This window comes from Setaria italica, chromosome II, assembly GCF_000263155.2.
Source record: "Setaria italica strain Yugu1 chromosome II, Setaria_italica_v2.0, whole genome shotgun sequence".
NCBI lineage: Eukaryota > Viridiplantae > Streptophyta > Magnoliopsida > Poales > Poaceae > Setaria > Setaria italica.
The window spans coordinates 17,461,335-17,471,726 of NC_028451.1; the positions used below are offsets into that span (position 1 = coordinate 17,461,335).

Sequence of the window (10,392 nt, forward strand, 5' to 3'; positions counted from 1 at the left end):
GTGTTCCAAAACTAGGTTGAAGTTCCACCACAAATTGAAATTCAATTCAAAACCAGTTGACCGGCGTTCTACCAAATTTCCCTCAATTTTATCTCCAATTCTATCAAGTTTTTCACCTGTTGGCCTTTATAGAAGTTGGAGCCTATGTTTTGGGCTCAAACTTTTACATTTGGAGTTTTGACCGTGAAGTTTAAAGTTTGGGAGAAAATCTACATAGAAGATTAGCCCCTCGCGCGCCACACGGGAACGCTATGTGCGCTGGGCGCGGTCACCGTGCCGCGGCGAGCTCGCCGGCGCCACGCAGTGCCACAGGCCTGCCACCGCCGCGCCGCCCAACCGTCAGCCGCACAGCGACACCACAGGGCGCAGCTCACCCAACCCGCGCACACGCTAATCCTCCCCCCGCATGCCATATCCCGACCGACCAACCGCTGTTCACGCGCCACCGCATGGCCGCCGACCACTCATGTATGCCCTCCACTACCCAGCCACCGCCCCGCTGCCCAATGTGTGGAGAGCCTGCGCTGGACATCTGTAGGGATACGAGGTAGGCTACACTAGTGCAATTCAAAAATTCTACCGCGTATAACCAGGAAGAACTGCCGTATAAGGATCACGGGATTACCACTCGACGCACTACTGGTGCGGAAGATGTAGATATGCGTCGATGCAGTGAAGACGATCACGTAGTCGTACGTAGTCGATCAACGTAGTCATACGTAGTCGATCACGTCCAGCAGCTCCTCAGCAGCTCGTCCACGTGCAGCAAGATCGCCTCCGGTGCCGCGGCTCGTCGTCGGCTCGTCGTGGCTCGTCGGCGGCTCGTCGTGGCTCGTCGGCGGCTCGTCGATGGCTCGTCCAAGTGCTGCAGGCGCAACACCTCCAAGGTATCCACACGTGCAGGGAGGAAGCATCACAAGCCGGACTGCTAGATCCGCGAGTTGCAACAGGCGAGGGCGTGGGAGGCGCGGCAGGTGTGTTTCGCCAAAAGGTGTAAACCCTAGGGCGCCCCCACCCCTCTATTTATAGAGGTTCCTGACGGGCCTCTGGATCCGAGGCCCATTAGCACTTCTAAACCTAATCCAACTCGGATCACATCCGAATTGGGCTTCCAGCCCCTTAAGTGTGTGACCCTATGGGTTCGGATACGTATAGACATGGCCCGAGTACTCCTACTCGGCCCAATAGTCGGTAGCGGCCTCTAGCAAGACGTGCCAACTCCTATACGCACACGAAGATCATATCAGACGAACCATCACAACATAATATACATGCTATTCCCTTTGCCTCACGATATTTGGTCTAGCTTCAAGCCGACCGCTCTTTCTCGATCCTGTGATTCGGAATCCCTTTGTAGGTTAACTCTTAACCGTACGTAGCATGGCCATGCATTTTCGGATCCGATCACTCGAGGGGCCCAGAGATATCACTCTCAATCAGAGAGGGGCAAATCCCATCTTGATTGACCATGTCTCATAGCATGCTTCTTGACAAGCCCGAAAGCTACCTTTATAACTACCCTGTTACGGCGTAGCGTTTGATAGCCCCTAAGTAGGTCGATCCACATCTTGAAAACATGCGACAATCTCAGGTCTAAGGACAAAGCGTATATGTTGTTTAAAGAGAGAACTACTTCTCATGTTGGGTCAGTCCTAACACATGTCTCCACATGTGTCCACACTATTAGTTCAACATCTCCATGTCCATGACTTGTGAAACATAGTCATCAACTAATACATGTGCTAGTCTAATATTCATGTGTGTCCTCACATGAACTCCGACTAGGGACAACTTTAGAATAACCATACAAGTAAAGAGTTTCACATACAATTCACATAATTGCAAATCAATTCAAGTAGCCTTTAATGGATATTCAATGAACACAATATACAAATCATGGATACAAAATGGAATATCATCATCTCTATGATTGCCTCTAGGGCATACCTCCAACAACATCCCACCCCCGTCCCTTCCCTTTGCCGGCCATATAAAGGGCCAGTGCCCATGCCGCCGGCTGCTCCTTCACCATTGCCCGAAACCCCACTGCTTGTGGAGCCCTCACCTCCGATCATCAGCGTCGCCACCCAAGCATCATAGAGCCCTCCCTTACCACCACTTCACCTTCCCCGCCCCATAGCTAGCCACCACCGCCGCCACTGTCGCCGGTGCCCGAGTAGAAGCGGCCGTGCCACCACTGCTCCGCCGCAGGACCTCACCGGCTCACCTCTGACCCTAAGCCCTACACCGTAGAGGTCACCGGTGAGTCACTCATCACTCCCGTGCCCTCAGCCCACGACCGCCACTGTCGCCATCTCCGGAATCTCGCCGCCCCGAGGCGCCGGCCGGCCCAAGGGCTCAATTGTGATTTGAGTTTTAGTTCTAGGGACATTAGTGTAAAATATAGGGGCATCGTTGTTAGATTTTTAAAAGTTTAAGGGCCCTTCGGTAGAAGTGAAAACTCAAATTTGAATAAAATGCATTAAAAATGGTTGAAACTTGAAAAATGCATAGAAAATGGTAGAAAACTGATAAAAATGTGAATCTTGTTTTGTTGAGTTCGTGATGATGTCTAGTTTATTTCAAAAATTCTTATGTACATGTTACTTTTGCATATCTGAGGCTATAATGTATTTTATTCTAGACTTGTTAAATGCTTTATAAATCATGTGATGATCCAAAAAGTGTGAAACGAATTTTGTCAGCTTCCATTTAACATGCATGTTCCAGATCTGCAACTTGTGTTAGTATATTCTATGGTGTTCATACTGTTTTAAATCCAAATGTTTAATTACTGTCTTCTTATGGTTATTTGCATGATAATCAGTGGAAAATTGATAAAAATGCAAAATAAATTTTTCTAGCTTCCTGATGCTCATACCCGACTAGTAAAAATATTTATCCTTTTGAAATATGTATTTTTGGTTGCTTAACAAAATGCATGTTGTTTAATCTCATTATTGTGGAATAAATAGAACTCATGCTGATAAAATCCTGATAAATTCACAGTAGCCTATGATAGAGTGGTAAACCATTTCGTAAAATTTGTAACACTAAACTGATGATAAAACTATAGTTATAAATCATTCTTTATATCTGTAGAATAAACATATTTGATTTTTAGTAAATTCTACGATTGTCAAATCCATCTCAAATTTTTATAGTAGAATTCTTGTGCAGAGGGAAAGCTCTTGTAAAAATTTTATGTTTATATACTAGCAAATGCTTCCTTAACATTTATTCATGTTAAAAGCTAGTTATTCATGCTGAGAGAATGGGGAATCAGTAAGCCTAGTACCGGATTGAACGGCATGGACCTTTTTCCCGCTCTCTCTGGAACCGGGTTCCCTTGGTGCATCATGTGGGTACAAATGCGGCCACGGCACGGCGTCATTCTGGGGACTGGTGGGGTCTTGTATCCAAGGGAAGTGGGCTCTGGACAACCGCCGCAGATTGATAGGAATCGTTGATAATATATGAACCTGTCGCGGTACGCATATGTCGTGTGTTTAAGTCACCTTGCAAGGTTAAGAAATTCAATTCAAATCATCTAATTCTCACAGTCTGGGACTACTTGATCACTATTTTGCACTGAGTAAGAAGCTGGACAAGGATGATGCTTAATATTGATGCTTGATTAAACTGCTTGTTCTACCATGCTTGCTTAGAATAGGTGCTTATCTAGAATGGTTAATCAACCAGAACTTGATGCTAAAACTTGAAAGTAACGATCCACTTTAGAAGCTTTTGGCAAAAACAAACCCCTCAGCCAAAAAGCCTTGCATGTCTAGGAGTCGATGGATTAGATAGCACCTGACGGGTAAGTCTTTCGAAGTATCAATATACTCAGCCTTGCTTATGGCTATATTTTCAGGTAATGATGTTGATGATATGGTTGCTACTGCGACTTGGTCGTACCAGCTCCCTCCGGGATGGACGGTTGAATGGGATCCGTCCTCGGTGGGCAAGGACCGTGGCGTGGTGAGTGATATCATGGACGACTTCACCATGGTATCGTGTATCGATGCTAGATTTATCCATTTTTTCCGCTGTTTTTGAACTCTAAACTACTTTATGTTTTGAACTCAGTTTGTAATAATTCAATTATTTGGATTGTTGTAATCTCTACCCTCGTCTTCGTATTGTATGTTTGTTTCGATCAGAAATATGTGGTTGTATCGGGTGAAACTCGACATACTACTATTTTGATCCGATTAAAGTGTCTGTTCGTATCTGAGGTGATGTTTAGCACACTGTAGCCGAGTTAATTTGGGTGGTTCTGCCACAACACTCCCTCCAATTTGCTATAAAGATACATGATACATCACAAGCAGCTAGTTGCAAAGATCAAAGGGGTTTCTATTTTAGGATTTTGCATGAATCTCCAAATTCCAACACTTCAAATATACAAGTTACATCTGAATATTTCTAGTTTGTTCGGCCCATTATATCATGAATCTTTCTAGTTTGTTCGGTCCATTATATTTCTATTTTCTAACCTTACGTTACATATACCGGATATGTAGCGACGACAGTGGTGGCGTGGCGGTGCATGGCGAGGATGGATGCAATCGAGCATACGAAGTTAGGGTTTTGCACTAATCTTCAAGCTACATCCGACGTTAGAGCATGCACACACGTGATACTGGGTAAAAGACGAAGAAGCGATGGGATGAATCGTAGAGGTAGCTGGCCAGCACTACCGCCCCAGTCAGCCAATTGAAGCACCCGGCTTTCAACATTTTGGCGAGGCAGAGGTGCAGAGCCCCGATCGAGCAACACGACGGTTTTTATCGCTTTTCGCCTGCTGTCCTCTCGTGCCGTCTCCGCCTTCAATCAGAGCGGAGCGGGGCATCGATCGCTCCACCACCCACCAAGAGGGGAGCGGAGCGCAGCGGCGAAGCGATGGGGCGGCCGAGGCCCAAGAGAGGGGAGCGGCGGATCGACGCCGCCATTGACCACCTCGCCGAATACGGCTTCCCCAAGCCCCGAATCCGCAAGATCATCAACAACCTCCTGCAGGTAGCTGTTGCTCCCCTTCCTCAGATTTTTTTTTCTTTGCATCTTTCAATCCACTAGTGTGTATGTTCTTGTTCATGATCTTTTGATCCTTGGGGAGTTAGTGCTCTATGATTTTCTTCTTGTCGCGCATCCTTGTTTTCTTCCGCCCTTAGACTTCTTGGACTTGGTCTGCACCTCCAACTATGGAAATGAAAATTCCGCCTCATTTTCTCCCAAAGATTGTTACATGCGTCCTGGATTCTTGCAATTTCGTTGCGGATAGACGCAGTTGAAATTTTTGTGGGCGTTGAGTAGAAAAGGTGGGCCCTTTCCCTGCTCCAAGAAACCATGGGGGCGGCGTAGATTTTTCTATGTTGGTTCCCCTGTATTTTTTTTGGGTTTATTGTTGCGCTGCTGGATCATCTAGCGCAGTGGAGTAGACCGCAGATGCACCTGAAATTCAGAAATGCTTGCTACAGGATGTTCCTAGCAAAGAAATCACCTTGATTTCATCCTACGGGAGAGATGTGGTGTGGCAATTTTTTTCCATTTTTCTTTTTAAATTTTGGGGTGAGGAATGTAGCAACGCTGTCAATTTTTTTCAGGATTAGAGAACAGTTCGGTTTTTAAGTTGATTGAGGAATTCCTTTATTTTTCTTAGAAATGTTTGATTGAAGAATAAGGAATACCACTAACTAGTTCTGTTCACAATGCTTCAATGATTCAGCTGTATGGGAGGGATGGCTGGGTCTTCCTGGAGGAGGGATCATACAAAATTGTGCTTGACACACTCCTGGAAGAACAGGAGCAGCTGGAGGTGAACTCCCTTCCTTCCTCACCTATGTGTATATGTTCTGCTTGCCTGAATTTTACGTCATAGTTGTGCATACTCTCTCTTTTTTTTTGAGAACGTTGTGCATACTCTCTTAAGCAGGAGGCCTGGAGCATGTAAAGTTCCAGCATTGATCCTCTGATACACACTGTATTGCAATGGATCGAGCCCCAGATAACTGCATGGTGTGGTCAACTTTTTTCCAGCTGCATTTCCTGTGGTCTTGAAATGCCATCCCTGGCCTAGGATCTAAGTAAAATTGTAAACAACACTGTCAAATTTTCATCATCATGTTGTATTGAAGACCTGCTTTCAGTTGCTAGCAAAACTCATATCAGAGATCTTAACAAAAACCAAAAATAACATAGTTGCTCACTGCTTGGGATTTATTTTGCTATCCAGTCAGATTTTTAAGTGGACTTGCTTTCTATGCAGAAACAACAAGCAGCAGCAGCGGATGAGGCATCACTACAAAAAGATATGGAAGTGTCACCAGCAGTGCATAGTGAGGCACTGACTGAATCTCAGTCAGCCGTTGAACCACAAGCTTTTCCCAACAGTTCACCTCCCCGGGAACATGTACTGCCTCCAGCTAAAGGAGCTGCTCGTGCAAGGCCTCCCTGCCGTGGATGGATTAGCGAAGAGTCTGATACGGAGAGTGAACTAGAGGATGGAGAAATGATCTCCCATGCACAAAGGCCATTTTTCTCAAAAAAGGATATACCAAATCCTGCGGAAAGCTTGCCTTATTCTAAGAGGAAGCGACCAACTAGATGGGATGTGCGCCCTAATAACTAGTAATGATTCTGACTGAACTCACTCTTGCTTCTATAATCTGGTATTGCAGACAATTTCTGTGGCTAGTCTGTATTTTTCCCCAGAACCAGTTTTTAGCCGATAATACTATACACTTGACATGACCTATCCCTTTTTCTGAACACGCCCTTGGCTTAAATATTATCTTTATTTCTGCAAGAACAACAGTTGAGCTTTGGAACTTTGTAAGAATGAAATGGTCCAAAACCTGCATAGAAGAAGTGAAGTTGGTTAGTTGTGTATGCCTTTCTGCTTTCACATCAATGAGTTCAAGTTGGCATAACTCACGTGTGATCATACACGCTAAGGGTGTCACATCTGAAGTATCATAACGAATCCTCGAAAAATTAAATCTGAAGGTTACAAAATTTCAAGACAGCAGTCAATGGAATGGAACTAGTTGTCTTTTGGTGTAACGAATTTACTGAGCACAATCTTTAATTTTATCTGGCGCCTAAATACACACCATGCAATATTTAGCAAAGTGCTTTGCAGAATTGATATATCGATTTAGTAAGGGAAGCCTGTCAATGCTGAGTCGCTGACCATTATCAACTGCATGCTTGTCTTGAACCTCAGGGTTTAGGGCTGAGATCAAAGTTGCAAGATGGTGGCCTTCAAGGATGGAGAAGTCATAACGCAGGGAGCAAGATGTTGGTCCATGAATTGTCTTTCACCTGTATCTTATACATGTAGAACATATCTAGCAGAGAGTAGCGGACGGTATGAGACAATGTAGCTGCTTTGTGGTTGCAGATTGTCTGCAGAATGCAGACTGCTTAGGTCTGACAATGCTTGTGCGGTTGAGACCTGGAGTATGTACTATCTACTATGTAGAACTAGAAACGTTGATCCATCCTTATTATGTTGTGTTGTGTCATATATGACTTACCTGGTAGCATTTGCTTTTAGAATCTGAGCATGGATTGTCTCTTAAGTAATTAATTTAGGCGTTGGAATATCGATATCTGATTTGCATGGCTAATTGGTTTGGCATTATACCGTGGGAAGAAGTGGTCAAAAGAAACCAGCATACCGGTGTCTGGCTAGTATGGAGGACAAGAAGTGAAATTATGATGTCATAACAGACTAAACATGAATTCTTTGCATCGCATTTGCAACCTTATAGCGGCTGCTGTGCTGTATGGTAGAACAGTACAAGGGGCCATTCAATTCTTTTCCCCATTCTGCAACCTACGCGCTCAATAGCTACGTTAATAAATTCAATAATAGATAATAGAAATTTGGTCCAAATATGCTCCTAAACACTTACCATAGATGTTCTAAACTAGTATCACTTCCGCGCAAACCTCTCTGTTGGCTTGGATGGCACTACAATTTCCAATTGGTCCTGTTTGATTTGGAAAGCACAAAATTTAGCTGGGTCGCCTTGGTAGGCCAAGTTTCTGCAAAGGGCTCCATTGATCGAATAGTATAAACTAGGAGGGTTCCAGCTTCATTTCGCAGACACCACCGCGGCCCCGCCCAAGTTTCTGCAAGCGCAAGCGCTGTTGGAGCCGAGCCATTGTAATCATTTTGTTATATTTTATACATGTAAATAATGATCAAAGTAGAGAATGGATGACTGTGTGTGTCTATGTCAAACACGACGCTCTTTTGTAAATAGAGATCTTACAACGATCCTTATCTCGGCTCCACGTATATATTCTGCACATCCATCTTGGTCAAGGCTCAAGAAAAAACAATTAAACCTTCTAGTACCATCTCCAACGGCTCAATACTCTCTGCCTCTTTGGGTAGATCCATCACGATTTTTGCTCACTTGGTTTAACACACTATTTAGACACACCATAAGTAATACTATAAACTTGACATAAACAATTTTAACGACCAATTTTCACGTCATAGGCACAAGGTATACTGTATTTTTTAAGAGAAGATTTATCATACTTCCATTTCATTGCAAAACCTCAATCACACATCCAACCAATAAGTACTTTTACTCCCTACTCTCAAATACATTGATGACAAAAATCTAGTGGGAAAAGAACCATCTGGAAGCAACCAGTTTAGTTTCGATCATTTTAGTACCATGTGGACATGCTGATTGGGCAATAACATAGATAGGTGTAAGGCTATCACAAAAGCTCGAGACACGTGAGCTGACTTGGTTCATTCATACCTCATGACTAGTTGGGCTCGGTCCTTAAATGAACTGAGCCAAGCCTCAATTCCATCTCATTTTCTTAACAAGTCAGCTCATAAACCGCTTCTGAGGTGTTCAATTGGCTCATTAGGTTCGACAGAGATGACAATTGTAAGGAAAATGGTCCTAACTAGGTCATTAGTGATTTTGGTGATTGTGTTGACATGCTAACCTATGGGACTAACAACGTTTGCAAATATACAAGGTTTAGTCGTATGGATGCAAGGTAATGGATTTGGGTGATCAAACACATCAAACGAAAGTCAAGAGGACATGCACAAGATACTAGAAGACTTTAAAGCAACCCAAGACATCATAAAAGAGAAGATGGATAAAGACACATGAAGAATTGAAGCAAAACGGTGAAGATTGCTCACAGTCGCATAACATAGTATCATACTATAATCACAGTCGCATATCAGAGTATCATACAGTGATCACAGTCGCATATCATAGTATTATACGATGATCATAGTCGCAATCATAGGATGAATCGGGGGTTGGTTCAGTTTGAAGTCAACATGCATCATAGGATAATACGATGATCACAGTCGCAATCATAAGATGAATCGGTGTGATCGATTCAGTTCGGCATCGGCTCAGATTTGGCTTTGGAAGTTTTTATGCATACACTAAATGATACCGTGACTACAATACCTGGAGCAAAGGGTCAATCGGTGATCATAGGATGATACGATGATAGCTATAAAGGGGTCATAGTACAAATTGGTGATCACTGTTTTTGTGACCGGTGGAGCAACAACTAGTTTCTTGGCTTGAGGCTATAAATACCCCATTGCTCAGCCATTTCAAGGGTGTTAGAGTTTGGAAAAGCTATAGGCTTGGTTTCTGCATGTACACAAGTGCTCTATCCACCAAAGTGCTCAAGGAAAGATTAAGGCAATTAGTATAAGGCTTAGGTCTTGATTAGTGCTAGTTTAGGCCTATTAGCGTATTGCTTTAGGAATTAGCCTAGAGTTAGGCAATGTTTGCATAACTCTTTGTTATACAGTACTTGCACGCACCAAGAGTTGTGAATCCAAGGCTTGTAAGTCTTGCAAGACCCTTCAAACCGTGTTTGTGGAGTGGCCGCTGGTGCATGTGATGGGAGAAGAGGCTCTTGGCGTTTTTGCCAAAGCTCTACACCCTAAAGAGCGGCGAGGAGCATCTGGGAGAGGCTAGGTGGAGACCCACTTGCGCGTGGGGAAGGCCCGTCAGCTATTTTATAGAGTTACTTGATAGGGGAGTTTATGCCCTTGCGTGGGCATTCCCTTTAAGAGGGGCTTAAAAAACAAGTGCTAGTGGAAAGTTTTGCTTTCTGATACCTCAGTAAAAATCATCGTGTCACCGTGTTGGGAGTTTGCATTTTTTGCCCCTTTACATTCTGCTTTTACCTTTCCTAAAATTTCCATATGCAGTTTATAGGATTGGAACCTAGGGTGCAACTTTTTTTTAGATATAGCAACACATGGAAAAACCTAATATATAAATTGGAATAAATTTTTATATATGCTTAGAGCCTTAGTTTTTAGCTCGTCAACCTTAACGAATTGAGATGATTCGTACCCACCACTAG

The 10,392-nt window shown here is 43.8% G+C and overlaps 1 protein-coding gene across 1 annotated transcript; it reads left to right on the top strand.

Annotated features, from left to right (window-relative positions):
- The first annotated feature begins 4,702 nt into the window (after positions 1–4,702).
- Positions 4,703–7,565, top strand: LOC101772892. The gene is made up of 4 exons (XM_004956261.2): positions 4,703–5,022; positions 5,729–5,818; positions 6,269–6,630; positions 7,229–7,565. Coding segments are annotated over exons 1-4 (570 nt in total). The 5' UTR covers positions 4,703–4,905; the 3' UTR covers positions 7,230–7,565.
- The last annotated feature ends 2,827 nt before the right edge of the window (positions 7,566–10,392 follow it).